At 34.5% G+C, this 18,909-nt stretch overlaps 1 protein-coding gene across 1 annotated transcript in view; it reads left to right on the top strand.

Annotated features, from left to right (window-relative positions):
* The first annotated feature begins 2,745 nt into the window (after positions 1-2,745).
* The window catches only part of LOC128863784 (carbonic anhydrase), a 39,723-nt gene continuing 23,559 nt past the window's right edge, over positions 2,746-18,909 (top strand). The window contains exon 1 of the mRNA XM_054103126.1: positions 2,746-3,227. Coding sequence (XP_053959101.1) covers positions 3,194-3,227 — 34 coding nt within the window. The 5' untranslated portion in view covers positions 2,746-3,193. The remainder of the gene's footprint in view (positions 3,228-18,909) is intronic.

The raw sequence follows: 18,909 nt of genomic DNA, 5'->3' as shown, positions 1-18,909 counted from the left end.
ACATCGGAAAGGCGAGCATTGTTTGATTTCGATACTGAGGGCTGTACCCATACTTGTGTATCCATAATGCAATGCGTAAATGGTATAATTACGATGGCGCTCAGCAGCGTTAGCGTTAACATCAACGTCAACATTGTTCACAACATTCTCTACGCAGAAGCACACTTTTAACTGCTGCACTTTATGTCGTTCGCTGCCTTCACCGAACTTTCTCAGCAATCTTTACTGTACAAGTATGTAACGAACGCGAATGCGTTTTGGAATATGTACATAAGTAAGTCTATGCTGCTGCGCGTTGCGCATCATGTTAATTTCAGGCTCAGAGAGGGTAAAAGTATTTTGTCATTCAGTTATTCGCCCGCATTTCCCCTGTATATGTATGTATGTATATATAAAACAAATACAGTAGAAGCCCGATAAGTACAATTGGAAAATTTCAGCAATGATTGCACTTAGCGAAAAATTGCACTTTTGCGATCGAGGAATACCTAGGGAAAAATATTTTAACTCTATTCAATGCAATTAATGAGCTCAAAAGGTGGGTATTCAAGAAAAATGAACACATATTCATTGAAATTAATACAAAGAGATCAATGCGGAAGGACATATGAGTGTGTGCTCCAAAATTCAATTATTTTTTTTGGAAAAACTTTGTTATTTTCGATTGCGTTTTCTCGTAACACTTTTCAAGTGCTTTTGATCGGATATCATGCAAACAAGCGATCTGATTGAATGACAGTACATCGTTCTGTTCACCCCATTTCTAAATTGTATTGACACAGCCAAAAATCGATTCATGCTGGACTTTCATTGGCTGGGGTTCATTGGCTTCACTATCACCTTCATCTATTCCTAATTCCAAAACCCAATTGCGGACTTCATCTGTGTCTGCTTCACCCACATAGTTTTCGACCATCTCATTTAACCGTTGTAATCCTCCAATGGCATATCGTCTGGATTAGATTCAATAATCGCGTCAACTGTTGGGATTGTACCCAATACGCTTTTCCAGCATTTAGCGATCGTTTCAGGGAGCAATTTCCCCCATGCTTGGCTCAATATGATCACGGCGGTTTTCAAATCAACTTTCTTCAATAGTTCATGTAATGAAGAATCTTTTTCACTAATTATGGTTTCCATTAGCAATGTTTTGTATTGAATTTTTGTCAAGTTAATAATGATCCATTGGCTGTAAAATCGCTGTGCAATTGGCCGGAAAATACATCACTTCGATCTCACCACAAACTAATTCTTCTTCGGGCGGATAAGATGGGGCTTGATCCAGCAAGAGTAATGCTTTGGGTGGAACATCATTTTCTTTGGCGAATTTTTTCACTTCTTCGACAAAATTATCAAAGAACCACTTTTTGAAAATATCCCGCGTCATCCAAGCAGTCACCGGTAGACGAAAATTTTTAAAACAACGCGGATTCATAGATTTGCCGATCGTTAATGGTTTTATTTTGTGGCTGCCATCACCATTTGCACACAAAAGAACACTGATTCGATCTTTTGAAACTTTGTTGCCTGGAGCACTCCTTTCATCTTTCGAAACGTAGGTTTTATTTGGCAAAAGTTTCCAAAAGAGCCCCGTTTCATCAGCATTATATATTTGTGATGTTACATATCCTTTTTCAGCGTTTTTCGCCGTCAATTTTTCCTTAAATGGCTGAATGGCTTCTGGATCACAAGATAATGATTCACCAGTCACAGTCAAACAGTGAAGTCCGAAGCGTTTCTTGAATCGCGAAAACCATCCATCACTTGCATTGAATTGTTCTCCATCCTTTTTTATTTCATCAAAAAATATTTTTAATGCTTTGCTTTTCAATATCAAGCTAGAAACAGGAGCATTTCGTCGCCGCTGATTCATGAAAAATTGGTACAAACGCTTCTCGAGCTCTGGATGATTGCCAAACCGCAAAGTTTTCCGTTTATTTCCAAGTGAAAATGAATTGTATGCATTTTCTTTTAATGATCGGGATAGTTTTTTTATTCGGCAAATCGTTGCGCAATCAACTTTGTATTCGAATGCAAGATCTCGTTGTTTAACGCCTTTTTCAATTTTTTGGAGAATCTCATCTCTTTCTTTCAATGTAAGAAAATGTAGATTTTTTTTCACTTTTCCCATGATTTTATTTGATGAAAGCAAAAAAAAAAAATTATTCAAACTCCGAACGATTGTTTTACTCTCAAGAACCAGCTTGAAACTAACGCGTGTTGAATGTCACAAACGATTCGATGCCATATTTTATATCAGCGCTACAATTTTACAGTTATTTGTAAAAATCAAAAATCACAAAGCGTGAGAACAGTGTTTTTGGTCGCAATAATTCCGAGAACCATAACTGTGCATAGCTATAAAGCTGTGTCTTCGCGCATGATGAACGCAAATACTTTGCCGTATTAAGTAAAAAAATTTCTTCGAACAAGAATTCTTTTGCACCCGAAAATTGGAATTTTTTATTGCTCTTTTCGAGTTTTCTATGGACTCAAAATCGAATTGTACTTTCCGCGAAATTGCAGTTATCGGTATTGCACTTATCGGGCTCCTACTGTAGATATATAAATATTTATATGTATGTATAAACATAGTATAGTACGTACGAATATATACATTTGCACATACATATGCCTGAACGTTCTGAAATTGTTCACTATTTCAACGGCCGAACGATTGCCAGACTATCTGACTATCAGACTAGCCGATTGGCTGACTGGCTAGCTAGCTTAGTTTAATTCATTTCAGTTTCAGTGCAAACAAGCAGCAAGCAGCAGACAGCCCTCAGCACTGAACAGTCTTCTTTAGGCAGACAAACGTGTGAGACGTCTAAGCAATCGTCGTGTTCCGCCGCTCAACAATACGCGACTCTCTACTTCTACTTACTTTCCATTGATCACGGTGCATAAGTACTACCAACTCATAAGAGTCAAACACGTCTTTAAAGCTCACTAACTGACGTATACCAAATCAATTCACTTGCGGTTACTCTCAAATAAACAACAGCTCATCCGAAAAGAAAAAAATATCAGTCAATTTCACGCCGTTTATTATTATTATTTATTGCGGTAAAACGTTGTTGATATTGTCTGAGCGATTCGTTTTTGTTGTTGCTCAGCTTGAGAAAGTGTCTACTTGAATTGTATTCAAGGCATTTAAATAAAAAATTTCCACCCTCAATACACAGGAAAAATGAGCTCACATTGGGGTTACACAGCGGAAAATGGTAAGCCTGAACTTAACAGATCTATTAATGAATTTGTATACAATTATAAAAGTAAAGCATATTCACAAGGCAAACAACTAGAACCTAGCTTATAAAAAAAGAAAAAAAAAACTTGCACGTTATCTTACATGTCGCACTTTGTCGCGTGCGATTGTGCAAAGTGATTATTATTTTTCGCTCTGTAGGTAAGGTACATAAAAAGTCAGTTTGACGCATAATGTACGCTGCAGTGCCGGCGATTTCACTTCTATGGCATTAAACGCCGATCATTGCATAAACCCGACTTGGCGGAACATTGATTGTGGCTTGTGTTCAAATGTTTTTGTAAATGCATATGTAGGTGCAAGTGCATGTATGAATGTATGTATGTACATTAGGAAGATTGGTATTTTGTTGGAAAGAACCCTCATAACTGACTCGATTGTGACAGATAATTTTGTGAGTAAAAAATTACAAAGATGCGCAAATTTTTGCAGTGCATAGGGCTCTTCCCATTATAAAGTTCATACATGTATGTACAAGTATGTATGAATAATGTTTTTAAACTTTGCAAACTTGCAAAATGAATTATTTTCACTTCATGAATAGAATAGGGAAAAAGTTATATGTTACTCACAAAATTGACTTTAGCAGCAAGTAAGCTGGTTCTGTATATTGAAAATTTCGAGGAACAGAAGATTTTTGAAAATAACAAATTACAGTCTACAAAGATTTTTCAAAATCAACCGGAGCAACTCTCGTCTCCACTTATGGCTTGTAATCTATCTAGAACTTTATTGGAGCGGAGGCTTAAAAATTTGAACAACCCCAAACTTCAACAACCTCCTTTCAGGCTGAGAAATGTAACAATTTTTAAAGGGTACAAACTTTAAAATGCAATTGCAAGGGAATGAGAACGCAGGATCACCGAAACGAAATATGTACATATATAGTTTTATGATCTCCTATTTTTTTGAACCCGTTGTAAGCCGGATTTCAAAAATGTTAGTGCACAAAATTGGGAAAATTAAAATTATTACAAAAAAAAAAAAATCGAAAATGAAGTTACTTACTTTCAAATGTATTTAGAATATAATTTAAGAATTTTTTTCATAAAAGCAGCCTTTTTGTAATATTCATTTTGGAATAAAAAAGAAAAGCAGGCAAACTCACTCGCAAAAATATCAATATTGCGTAATTATGTATTCTGCCGCTGCTTCAAAATGCTTTTACTTTAAGGCTATTTTTATTCACAGGTATTATTTTATAATCCATTTAATTAAATGAATCCTTTGTGTCTTCTACGTCCGGAGAAACAGTAAATCAAATGGAATAGTATTTTGATGCATGTTTATTTTTGAGCAAAATACAGCCTTTTCTTGAATTATCAGCAAACCTGGGATTACTAGATCAAATACGGTTGCTTTAATAATAATTTTCTTCCATAAAAATCATTTCGTCTAATCAAATGAACCGGACTGTATTTCTAATAAACCTCCTTTTGTGCATCAGAATGGGCCTCTGCGACCACTGAGTTAAATCAGGCCATCTGATCTAACTTAGCCTAACCTTTTAAACAATTTCCTAGTAATTTCTCACCGCATCTCAAATTAGTTGAAATAAAATTAAATTCCTTTGATGGCATTTTTCATGGGATTTAAAAAAAATGAGCTTTTTAGAAATATGATACATGCCACTCTTGACAAATATTTTTTATTAATTCGCCTGCTGATTCGGTACAATCGCTTCATGACGCTTTACTTTAATCGCCAAATGCAGCTTTGGGTTGGATAATATATTAGTCTAAGGGAAGTCTAAGATCGGCAACTGATGCAACGAAAAAAGTTACCTTGTCGTTAGGAACTCAGTCACTACTTTTGAGCGATGAGATGGCGCATTATTGTACTCTGTCAATTTCTGTGGCACAAATCTTGAAGTAACCTTACTATGCAATGCTGGTATGTCGAATCCAAAATTATCTAAAGACGGTGCTATAAATTCTTGTTCTTTAATCGTAACCATGTATTTATAATAGCAATATGTATCGAGGTTTTCTTTGGTTTAATAGGATATTTTCTATTAGGTACGATTTATGGAAATTATTTTTTTTTATTTATTTATTGTTTTTTTTTTTACGCATGACGGCCAAGAAAAAGTCGAGCAAGCCTAATGTGAATTCATGCACATGCGTACATACAAGTAAACTATGTATTTATGTAAATGTCTCTCGTGACTGAACGTGCAGTCGGCAATGACTGCAACCTTTGCTTCCGTTTCTATTAACTTTTACAATAATTTTAAGCGGGGTCTTACAGGTGTTATATACATACATATTAATGGGAAACATAAAAAATGGGAATACAGTTAAGCAGTTCATACTAATGAGATATGCAGGCAAAAAAGTTCGTAGATATATATATGAATGTAAGCAACTAGTAAATGAATTAAATCCAAGTCTATTTTTTCATATTCTAGAGAAACAAAATCGAAGAGTTTTAATTGTATTATAAATAATAATTTTTCATGACCAACGGCGATTGCTTTGGCAGAAGTAAACAAAAACTTGCCTTTGGGCATTATAATCTAAAGGAGGATTAATAAAATATTTTTTATGCAGATAATGATGGTGTAGAAATTATTGCACGCACAGTATGAATTGTTAAACCTTTTTTCCCGTTAACTTCAAAGACATCTTCCGAAGGGCAACACTTTTTAAATTAAAATTAGACTTTTTATGACAGAAATGTATATTTTTGAGGATCCGCATTAAAACTTAATGTCGCCGAACAATATTAATTGCAACCTTTAAAGAATTTTGTGAACACTTATTTTAAGGGCGTTTTGATAGTAATCATAAAATTAAAACATTATAATTTTTTTGAATGAATAGAAAAAAAAATTATATAATTACACTTCTATTATGTGTTTGGCCGAGCTCCTAAGTTCTAAGCCGACTCCGAACGGCTTTTTATTTATATTTTATTTTTTTAAAAGGAGTTTTTTCATAACAGAAATACACTCGAAGGCTTGCCATTGCCTGCCACGGAGCGACCGCTATCCTATTAGAAAAAAGTTTGTATTTTATTATTATTTTATTTTTATATCTTATCAAAGACTAAAAAAGTGACAGGAAATTTAAAAAAGTTATGAAAATGAAAAATTTACCATTTTCACCATTTTTATATTAAGATTATCATTTTAATAATAACTTTGAATTTGAAATTAATATATTTATAACTCCCACAGCTTTCGCATTAAGATTTTTTTGTTTAAAATATCTTACATAACAATTATTTTCGGTACCTGCAAATTATTTTTCTTAATAAATTCTCATAATTTTCTTTTGACATATATGACATATATAGATTTATAATAATTCGGATCTTGGATACCAGATCCTTGTAGTCCTTTTGAAAATAATCCTGACTTTCTGGTGAAAAGCTAAAAACGCACACATATCCTACAACTGAGCTCTAGTATTGCAAAAATGTCGATTGATTTTATCACTAAACGTCTAGTTTCATATTTTGTTCAATGGCGATTTCAAGTTCCAAAAAACAAATTCAGCCGATTTGCCAATTTTACCTGTTTTTGTAAGTGGGTGAGGATACTTGCTTACGCTCTTAATCTTTTTTGCACACTGGCGATGACTTATCTCGCTAAAGAACGGACGGAATATCGTTGAATTTGTGCAGATAAAAAATATCGAGCTTATTACAGAATCTAAGATATTTTATGCACTTTTCGATTGTTGTATACGTATATGTATGATAAATTTCACCTATCTACAAGCCCGCGTATAGTTGAGAGGCGATCCCACTAAAGTATGAGTATGAGCAGGTCGATTAAATCAAAAACATTGGACATCTTCTCATTTTTACATTCTATGTTAAAACATACATTGAACTAACAGTTGCAAACAAACAAAATTGCGAGCAGTTTACTTCTAAAGTAAGCTACAAGGGCCAACTGTTAATTGTCAAAATCGAAAAAAATCCATGTTTATGAAACAAAACAAATACTGAGAACTTACGTTTATACGTATGTACATGTATCAATTTACATGCATGAAGGTATGTATGTATGTATATTAACAATTCTGATAAGAATGGTTTAATTGCATTTAGTCTGGAAATTTTCTTTCAACCTTTCATTAAACCTGTGATTGATAATATTTAGAAAAATATTAAATTAAAAATTAAATTTCATATTGTCTGAATTTACAGACATGCGAAAAGACAAACATAAATATAAACATGTACATATGTATGTAGACTTTTGCAAGCAGTGTGTACATTTGATGTGGAGGATGAGTATAGTACAATACAAAACATTTTCTCTGCCCGACATTCGTTAGACTTAGATGGTACATTTTTGGGATGTACTGAGAAAGAAGTGGCTGGATTCCCTAATCCTCGAAAAACTTAGATTTTTAAAAGAATCTGAGAAGTTCACAGACGGGTAATGAGTCCTCACCTGACCTGTCTTTGGCTATCCTTTAAATTCTCTCTCTCTCTCCACAAGTGCAATGGGCAATAAAGCCTGAGTGCTTGAAAATTTTTCCGTCATTCGGTCATCCACAATTTCATTATATTCCATTCCCAGGCAGGATTGTATGAGATAGTTGACTTGGAAGTCTGTTAGAATCAATTTAGCCCATTCCAACACTTTGGAGGGCATTGAGTTCAGCGAATATTTCTTTGGATACTCAATTCTTCCTCAGAGGAATTCGTATTCTCCTCGAAAGATGGAGTAATTAAAAAATGAAATAGCAAGATTTAGTAATCTAAAAACAAAAAACAATGCTTAAGTTTAATGAGTTTCTTTGACAATTCCAAGGCTATTTAACTAAAATTTCATTTGCTATAAAGTTTCTCTTTCTCCATCGACTGGTTTCTTTTTAAAAATGCTATAAATATTTTGGAACTTTTTTTGTTTTATTAGGAATACTAAAACTTCCGATTAGTTGTGGAATATGGCTACTTTAAAAAGGCTGCCTAAGCTGTCGCGCAATCGATCTCAAACAAAAAAAGCTTAATGGGGCCTAATTATAATTCCAAGAAGGCGACTGCGACATTGATATTGCAGGGATTTTGACATTTCAAAAAGTAGATAACTATGACTCCGTCCCTGAAATGGCATTTTCAGTAATATTTAAAAAAAAAGCCCAATGATGCGACTTGTCCCAAACTTCTTTTCAATATTTTCAATATTTTCAACGTTATTCAAGTGAACGATGATACATTTCGAACCGTGGAGTTTCTGTCAAATGATACTCTCTGCTTTGGAAAAAAGCTGATAGTCGACAGCCTACCCTTTATGTATGCATGCAGATGATTTGTGGTGTGGTATTTGGGATCTTCGGCGGCCGCCGTAGCCGAATGGGTTCGTGCGTGACTACCATTCGGAATTCAGAGAGAACGTAGTTTTGAATCTTCAAAATGAATAATAATAGCTGTCGCCCCTCATAAAAAATATCTGCAGTTCGGAGTCGGCTTGAAACTGTAGGTCCCTCCATTTGTGGAACAACATCAAGACGCACACCACAAATAGGAGGAGGAGTTCGGCCAAACACTCAAAAAGGGTGTACGCGCCAATTATATATATTTATATATATAAGAGGTGTTATTTTGATATTCAAAGAAAAATGCTATTTTTTAATATAAATGTTCAGATGTCTATTTCATTATAAAGAGGAAGGTATGCCGTTAATAGTGGAGAATAACATCAGGCAAATTACCACCACGACCACGCTTACAGGACAATATCTTTTTCATGAAATTTTCCATAACCGAATTACAAAGTGGCTGTCCTATGTCCTCGATAGCCTCACGAATTCCATCTCGACCTTGGGCTGTTGGCCGCAAAGAAAAAAGTCACAAGGTGTTCAATCACAAGATCTCAGTGGCCAATTGTGATCACCTCTTCGAGAGATAACACGGTCCGGAAACTTTTCCCTTAAAAGATCAATGGTTTCGTTGTTTGTTTGGCACGTAGCGCTGTCTTGTTGAAAATAAACGTTGTCCAGATCAATACCATCCAATTCCAGTCATAAAAAAAATTAATCATCTCTCGATAACGATAAATAACACCTGTTATTGGAAAACCCAAAAAAATTTCGTGAGGTTAACTACCTATTTCAATTTTACTTATATATTCAAGGATTGTCGACCCACATGTATTTTTCTAGTTACTCTAGAAACGGAGTTCTGGAGAGATGGTAAACTTCATTAGGTTTTAAAAATGGCAATATTTTCTATGTATATTACTTATATACTTAGCCATCATACTTTAATGCTTACATATAATACAAAAGTACTTCTGCAAGTGTACATATACTAGTATTATGTAGACGTATAGTGGCGCTCCAATGTGCATTTTTTTATATTTTTTTTTTTTTTTTTTTTTCAATAAGATCACAAATTGACAAGTAAGGTAATTTTTTTATTTTTTTTTTTTAAGTAGCAAAATAATTAAATCTCAATCCAGAAGAAAATTTTCCAGAACACATTTGTGATAAGTCTTTTTTATTTTATTTAAATTGCTTAATTTGTTTATACAGACAATCCGGCTCAAAATTTTCCATTTTATTACAATAATAAAACGCTATTTCGATTTCATTATCTCTGATTGTTTTATGGGTCAAAGATGCTTAACAAAATCGTCTCAACCGTCCGTCACATGTTATTTTGGCACATTTGCAATGGAATAGCCAATATTTGAATTGGATTTTACATTAATGCAATGGTGCATGCATACATACGAGTACATCCTTGTGTTTAGGCCACATATTAATCTTCTCCAATTTGTAGAGGCGTTCTTATGTTATTTCACAAGTAGAAGGGCCATCAAAGTAGATGAGCTGGGGTGGTGGTGTTCCATTTTCAGCTCTAACTCTTATGATATAAACCTTTTCTATAAACCTTGAACCTCTTCCAAAATTGTCCACGAATGTAAGTTGAGGCTAAAATCCGTTACAAGATGGAAAGAGCTTGAGCCTGCGTGGCTGCCGGGAGACTGTGGTGTAGAAGGCAACGAAGCGGCTGATGAATTGGCGAATAGTGGTGCATTGGAGAGCCTAATTGGACCGGAGAACCAAATTTCCGGGCTAAGCATAGCGGAACAGGCTGGTACATCAAGTCTTTCATTAATAAAGCTCATGAGAACCGTTAAGCAGTCCTGATTTCAGCAGGACAACCAAGTGTTTCCTGATACCGGCGGGCAGGAGGGTAGCAATATTCCTTCTCGGACGGAGAAGGAGTGAGTTATGAGCCCTGATAGCACTAATTACGCGACTTAACCCATGAGGACCATAAGTGATCACCATAGGTGGCCCTATGCTTCACTATGTAGTGGAGGGAATAAATATATATAGGCACCATCGGTGACTGTGTACATCTGGTTTGATGTGGAATAAAGAAAAAATATTGCTTCTGCCAAACTTCTGTGAGACTTAAAGGGATATTTTTGGATCGGGTGTGCTGAGAAAGGAAGAGCTGGAATCTTTTATCCTAGAAAAACTACTTAGATTCTTAGAAGAATCTGGGAAGTTTACTGAGGAGTAATAAACCCCTATTAGATCTGTCACCGTGTTAAGTGCAATGGCAATAATAATAGAAAATTTTCTGACTGCCCATGATTCCATTATATTCCAGGCACGTTTCGTTACGACAGCAAAAACAAAAAATTATAAAATTTTCCGGCTATCCACGATTCCATTATATTTCAGGCAGGTTTCGTTAGGACAGCAATAACAAAAGTAAATTAATGATATTTTAACAACTCAAAACAAGGAATCAATGCTTTTTGTTTTTTTCTTGATATAAAAGATGTGCGCCGGTGCAGTGGACCTGTCAACAGCTGGGAGGTTGTATCATACTTATATAGTTGACTTAGAAGTCCGTTAGAATCATTTTAGCCCTGTTAACTGCTCAGAGAATCCGTTAGGATCATTTTAGTCCATTCAAACACTCTGCCGAGTTCAGCGAATATTTCTTTGGATACGTAACTCTCACTGATTGATGGGGTTTGGTATCAAGCAGTACTCTTATTTCCGTCCTACGCTCTTTATAAGTAGACGGTGGGCTTTCTTAATGCATCCACCTTCTTTTTCTTAAGGTCGTGCGCGATATCCCATAATGAACCCAGGAAGAGGTTTTACGGTTTCAATCCTTATGCTGGTGATTTGAAAATTTGTATAATTTTATAAGACATATTTCCGCTAGTATACAGTTAATTCATGGTACTGCAAATGCTTTGTTTATGACGGTGATATTTAAAGGCTTCCAGTTTGTCTGGCTGAACCTCAGTGCAGCCCACTCTACACCCTGTATTAAGGAGAAAGGAGATATGAAGTGCTTTAGGCTCTAATGATTGGTATCAGATAATTTATGTACGTTTAAGTGTTTGCCACTTTGAAGCTCACACAAAACTATAAACAACAATTGGTTTCCACTATTATTGTATCTCAGCGAAAATTAGTTTTTTTCTTATGAATTTTGTATTGCGACGCTGCAAAATGTATTTTACTGTATTTGCAAATTTCTTTAAATTACGTTAATAGATTTTCATTTGAGAAAAAATTATCATAAATAAACATTATTATTGCTCGAAAAAGATAAAATTTAATTGTAGTGATTAATTTTAAGCACCGCCAATACAATTGGAAATAATTACATATAAATTTAGACTTTTATTTACATTCCGAAAATTTTGCCTTTTTTCTTGACAATTACATTTATGCCGAAAAATTAATGGAAAAAATAGCAGATATTAATGTGTAGTCCAGACTCTCATCATGCCGTCCTAACGTATGGCGCAGAAGCGTGGACGATGACAGCATCCGATAAAGCAACGCTTGGAGTGTTTGAGAGAAAGATTGTGCGGAAGATTTTTGGACAGGCGATGAAACGATGAGCTGTATGAGCTTTACGAAATGTAGACATAGCGCGAATAAAGATCCAGCGGTTATGCGGGCTGAGTCATGTCGTCCGTACGGATACAAGCGCTCCGGCTCTGAAAGTATTCGATGCGGTACCAGCAGGTGGTAGCAGAGTTAAACTCGGCCAAAAACGCGTAAGCGGTTATCGCGCCGAACAAGAAGAAGGTATGTAAGTGCACCCTTTATTGGTGTTTGGCCGAGCTCCTCTCCTATTTTTGATGTGCATCTTGATATTTTCTACAACTCGGCTATTTGCCATTGCCTGTCAAGGATGACTGCTGTTAGATTGCGGCGGCCGAGAGAATAGTGAGAGTAGAAACCATAAAAACCACATCCATGATACTTTTGGACCTCAGAATCGTGGCCATATAAAAAAATACATTATACCTGTGTCATTTGCCTTTCATAGTATAAACGGTTAACTACAAAAAGTGTTAATCATTAATGGTTATATATATATATATATATATATATATATAATTGGCGCGTACACCCTTTTTGGGTGTTTGGCCGAGCTCCTCCTCTTATTTTTGGTGTGCGTCTTGATGTTGTTCCACAAATGGAGGGACCTACTGTTTCAAGCCGACTCCGAACGGCAGATATTTTTATGAGGAGCTTTTTCATGGTAGAAATACACTCGGAGGTTTGCCATTGCCTGCCGAGGGGCGACCGCTATCAGAAAAATATTTTTCTTACTTTGGTGTTTCACCGAGATTCAAACCTACGTTCTGTCTGTAAATTCCGAATGGTAGTTACGCACCAACCCATTCGGCTACGGCGGCTAATTAGCGGTTAATCATTAAAATTTCGGGACTCGCCATTGTTGGTTACCTGAACTTTCATGCCGCATTCACACCTCACAAAAAGCTCGTTAATGATTTGTTCCCTAACCAGAAAATTTAAAAAAATTATTTTATTTTACGACTGAGATAAAATTCTTTATAAGTTTTCAGCTTCATTTTGAAGTCGTTTATAAGAGTTTTATTGACTATATAATATAAAAATTGTGAAAACTATCTACAGTAAAAATACAATACATTCATACTATGTAAAGGTATATGAATATATATATGTATGCACACATTGGAAAAGGTAATAGTTGTTTTCCTCCAAATGTAGTAAAAAAAATATATATAAAAAAATACATAAATGGAAAAATAATTTTTGTGAATGTTATAAATGTAATTGAAAGTATTGCGAAAGTATGAACTTGAAACGGACAATTTCAATTGAGCGATGACAATTAACTGTTAATGTAATTAGCACCATCGATTGTTAAAAATATTATTTATAGTTTCTCTACGTTTACTGCTGCTGATTACGTCCGCCTAACCAAATAAATGATGATTGTCTCAAGGTATACAGCTACAAGTAGATACTCTTTCGTTCCAACATTGCACAAAAGCTTACAAATAAATAGGCATATGTACACATTTGTTACATAATGCACAACAACGCAGGTGCAGATGGGTTAAGGCAGGGCTTTTGTGTTTATTTATGGTACCAAATAGGTTCTGGAAGCCAATTCATTAAATTGACACATCGAAAATTTCAAATTAATTCCTGATAAAATTTTTCACACTATTGGCGAAAGAGGCGCGGCGAGGGGGGGAATCATACCTTGCACTTGGGTTTAAATTCCGTATAGTCTTAGAATAGGTTTTTACATTTCACGGTGGCATTATCAACAGGCAAGTCTGATGGATTGGCGTTAGGTTTTGCAAAATATATATACATGAAAAGCGAATGAAAATCACATGGTTCGCTAGAAGTTTGTGAAATTATTACGGAATTACCGTACTTTGTCTTTGTCCATCCTTTGTTCTACATACCGATAATTAATTTTTTGGTAGAGATAAACATTCAATGTTATAGTCATACGGTAGTTAGGTGATAACGTAAAAATATATTAAAAATTCAAAAGTCCTTCAGTCGTACATATCTTCAAATCAGTAGCAACTTATGTACTCGTGCTGGTGTGATTCATCTATACACACTTATTCAAATCGAACTAATTAATTCAGTATTAATTTTCTCTTGAAGTATCTTTTCATTCTTATCACAATTTTCGTTCAGCACTAAATAAATTGACTCTTAGGTGCGTCAAAACTGAGTTAATAGCTCTCAGCACTGTCATCATAACTATACAAAAGTTTGAAGTTTGCGCTTTTTTTAGATTATTAATCAGGCTCTACAAACGCCTTCAAAATTTTTATAACATTTTATTGCTGCATAAAAATATTAGTTTGGGGAAAAATAAATACATTATTTTTGCGTAAATACGTAAATGGTTTAAAACTGTTTTGTGGTCGATTTTTAGCTCCTGAGCTAGACTACTAACATTACGGTCTACTTCGATTAATCCTGTAATTTTATAGACATTTTCGAAATTTTATTTAACATCAAAAATGCCTAAACAGAATCGACGAAACCAAAATTAGACGTAGGTAGCTGTTACAGTATCGGCACCATAAACACCATTCACAATTTCAAGGCCCGCCTTGCATTTTCGCCTTTATCAAAGAAAGATTGTAAAATGTACCGAATTTTCTCTTTGTTGACTTCCATTGTTAACATCCTGTAACTCACAACTAAATGGAACAAACAAAAAACAGCAAAAGAATTTTTTAGTGTAATATGTCATCTTGATAACGAGCATTAACTTCAATTTGTTTGATCGATACTTTACGAGACATCGATCACTACTGTCATCTATCGAGAAAATAATGGATTTATTTTTCCCCAAAGTAATATATCTGTTGTCTTTTGACAAAAAACATTTTTTTAACAAAATTTTATCAAATTTTTATTAAGATGGTTACTTAACCTATCATATATTTAAAAAAAAAGCAACAAATTTAGTGTTTGACAGAAAAATGTGCCAAGTCGACTTAAGTTGTCTTATTAAAAGTACACAGATTCATACATATGTATTGCATCGAATTGTAATTGAAGTTATTTTTTAATATGTAGATTTATAAATGAGTTTCAAATTTAAGTGGTTACACTCGATAAAAGCTTAAATACTGGTAGTTGATACCATAGGTAGGCAGAACACTTGAAATTCATTTAACAGGCCTTAATTTATCTCATTGTAGGTATTCACTTCTATGTGAATGCATGCATGTAATTTGCCAGCTCCTCGTCTTACTATTTAGCTTCCCCAGGTATTTTTATTCGTATTTCATAACAGTCGGGTAGTCGAAAGTCGAATCCATACAAGGTGATTTTAGTAGTAAGCGTAGTAATAGTAGTAGTTGTTGTTGTTGTAACAGCAAAAATATTCCCTATCCATGTACAAAGAATGCCGCTGGAGTGACAGTCCTTGGCTGGATATAAATCCGGGTCGTTCGTGTGACATAGAACGGACTGTCGTGGGAACGAGGTGACTTTAGTATACATAGCTCCTGTTTTTTGTTTTTTCTTGCGATTTAGTCGTTAGAATGTCAAAGTGCGCGATTTCTTTGTTGTTGCCTTGTTTGTTTGTTTACATTCTTATTGAAATGTAGACATTAAAACCACTAAATCGCAAAAACAAAACACATTTAAATGTTGTTTTTGCTCTACTAGTAAGTAGTAAGTTCAGGTTTTACTCTTTTCTGAGAATTTCATAACTGCCACCCACGATGTACACCCACGAGAATATAAAGGTGGGGCTCATCTCGTGCCAGAATAGCTGTAGGTGTGACATCGTAATTCATTTTTTGTGCTTTTTGTGTAATTTCTTCTTTGCATTTGGTTTCTTTTTCGCATTTGCCCATTTATTTCACACAACTGCACCAGTGTGACATCATGCCACTCTGATGGAAAGGGGTTTCCTGCATAATTTTAGTGTGATCTACTCTATTTGTTTAGGTCCTGAAGCTCTCTGTAAGCCACTAAAATGCTTGTTAAATCTAAAGACTTCTTTACTGTCGGTTAGCATCTCAAGTTTCTTGAATACGCATATTTCTATTTAATTTCTCTCTTCTTTGAATAAACACGCCTTGCATTCTATTTTTAACACACTTTTATTAGCTCGGGTTGTATGTATGTATGTATGTATGTAACGGAATCTTTGAGCTTAATTTTCACTGGCTTCTAAAAATCTGATTGACTTGAAATTTTGCACACCTATCAAGGACCGATGACAATGCAATAATTTGATAAAAGTTTTCCATTATCCTTATTAGGATTGCCAGGATTAATATTTTCTTTTTTTAACACGCTTTAATTAGCTCGGGTTGTATGTATGAATGAATGTAACGGAATCTTTGAGCTTAATTTTCACTGGCTTCTAAAAATCTGATCGACTCGGAACACACAACATAGATGACTAGATGGGAAACTCTTTTTCTCGTGAGAGCGCTGAAAATGTGCATTTTTTATAACATTTACCAATATTGCCACACCGATAGAAACATGAATTGGGTATTTTTTTAAACAAAAATTGGGAATTTTTAGTTTCCACACCACCATTGAGGTTAGTATTTAGTGTGCGGTTGTATAATAGTATATTACTCGTAAACACCTACATATACTAAAAAGTAAAAATAGTTAAAAAAAACTAAAAAACACGCTTTTATTGCTAATCGAACTAAAAAGTAGAAAATAAATTTTAATGACAAAGGGACCCATAATGAAGTAATAGCAAGTCGAACGATCAGTCATAGTCAACTACCTCAGAACAGAATTATAACAAAAATTAAGATACAAATAGAGTAATTCAAATTAGAGTTAAAAGCGTTATTATTAGTCGCCAATAGAATGATTGTAATATTTACTATATCAAGCATCCCACGCTTTTAACTCTAATTTGAATTACTCTATTTGTATCTTAATTTTTGTTATAATTCTGTTCTGAGGCAGTTGACTATGACTGATCGTTCGACTTGCTATTACTTCATTATGGGTCCCTTTGTCATTAAAATTTATTTTCTACTTTTTAGTTCGATTAGCAATAAAAGCGTGTTTTTTAGTTTTTTTAAACTATTTTTTATTTCTCTTTGACAGCGCTTTGTCGGAATTTGATATTTCCATTTCCTGTGGAGCTTCGTTTTTTGCCGATTATTCTGGCACCCTTCAAAGCTACCATTTTACCATAGAAGCTTTCAGAGTAAAGCAAAGCAAAGCAAAGCAAAGCGATCAGAGACAGTAAATCAGCCCGCATAGGATCAGTAGCTTTAAGTATGCTATATGTATAGCAAAATCGGTTGCTACTGAAATTGGTAGGGGTTTCCTTACCCCATTAGCGGGCAGGACGATTTGTGTGTTTGAATAAAGCATTAACTCCAACCATCGCAAAGCGAGCATTTGCAGCGTCTGCTGCCGTCAGAACCTTAACAGGGCATTGCCTAACAGCCCGAGAAGTGAAAGATATAGTCATGTCTTTCCAAAGTTGTTGCAGAAGCTGAAGGAATAATATATGGAGGAAGTAACCATTTCTCAGCTCTACTATAACTGTCCTGAACTGTTTAGACTTTGGTATACAGTGGCACCATTTTTAATAATAATTTAAGCGGCGAATACTTAATTAAAGTACTTGATGATGTTGATAAAATTCATTGGAGGATTGAGAAAGAAAACTAAAACCTAACCGCGTTATTACAATGGACTTATATTTTCTAAATATATTCCTGTTTTGGTCGCGGTCACTTCTACCTATCTACATACTTACATGCCTATTTAATTCAAATTAGTATAGAACTGGGAGTAAATACTTCGAAAAACTTAAAAAATCTACCTTTGGCAGTCGTTTAAAAAAGTTAAACAGATAAGTTAAGCAAATACTAAGTTGAGCGGAAAATTTCTATGCGTTCATTCCACAATTCTAAAAGAGCTCATTGTTTGTTTCTCATTGCTTAAAGTACGTTCACATATACAGTGATTAGCAATAAATCCACAAAAATTAATCTACCCATTCACATACCATATTGCAGATTAACTGCAATACTATTTTGATAGGTTTTTCTTGATATATTATGGTGTTTTAAGCTTATTTAATAATTATTAACGATATGGAAAGAAGGGAAAGAGAAGCAATAGTAATTGCCTAAGTGGATAGTTAGAGGAAGTCCGTAAACGACATCTACTGAGGTTGCAGAAAATTATGGTAATACGCATGAGAGATTCGATTACCTGTACATTTTATAATAAGCAACAGACCAAAACGCATATGGAGATACGGAAGCAATTGGGAGTATCAGGTGTGTGGGTGAACTCGATCTTTAATTACGAATTGGGAGTTAAGTTCGAAAAAGTAGATAATCTATTTATATGTGAACTTTTTATTAAGCCAGTTCCAAATATTCTCAATTGGAATGAATTAAATCCATTATTTTTGCGTAAAACTTTTGCGCAAATAACTTAAAATCCTTTTATGGCCGATCTTTAGCACCTGGGTAATACTACGACTACTAACATGCCGGTTAACTTCGATTATTTCAACATTTTCTTTAATATCAAAAATGTCTGAATGGAATCGACAAAACCAAAATTGCATGTAATTAGCTATTACAGTATCGGGACCATAAACACCATTCACAATTTCAGAGGTCTGCCTTGCATTTTCGCCTTTATCAAAGAAAGACTGTAAATGCACCGAATTTTCTCTTTGTAGTCAACAACCATTGTTAACACCCTCTAACTCGCATCCGAATGGAACAAACAAAAAACAAAAAACGAATTTTTTCTTTTTTAGTGTAAAATGTCAAAGGGCTGTGCTCCGTTGATTTTTATTTCATTTGTAAATTTACAATTGAGCAGGTCAATTCTGTCTATAAC

Source organism: Anastrepha ludens, chromosome 5 (assembly GCF_028408465.1).
Source record: "Anastrepha ludens isolate Willacy chromosome 5, idAnaLude1.1, whole genome shotgun sequence".
Lineage (NCBI taxonomy): Eukaryota > Metazoa > Arthropoda > Insecta > Diptera > Tephritidae > Anastrepha > Anastrepha ludens.
The sequence above is the reverse complement of the archived record's forward strand: the minus strand, read 5'-3'. Positions and strand labels throughout refer to the sequence as shown.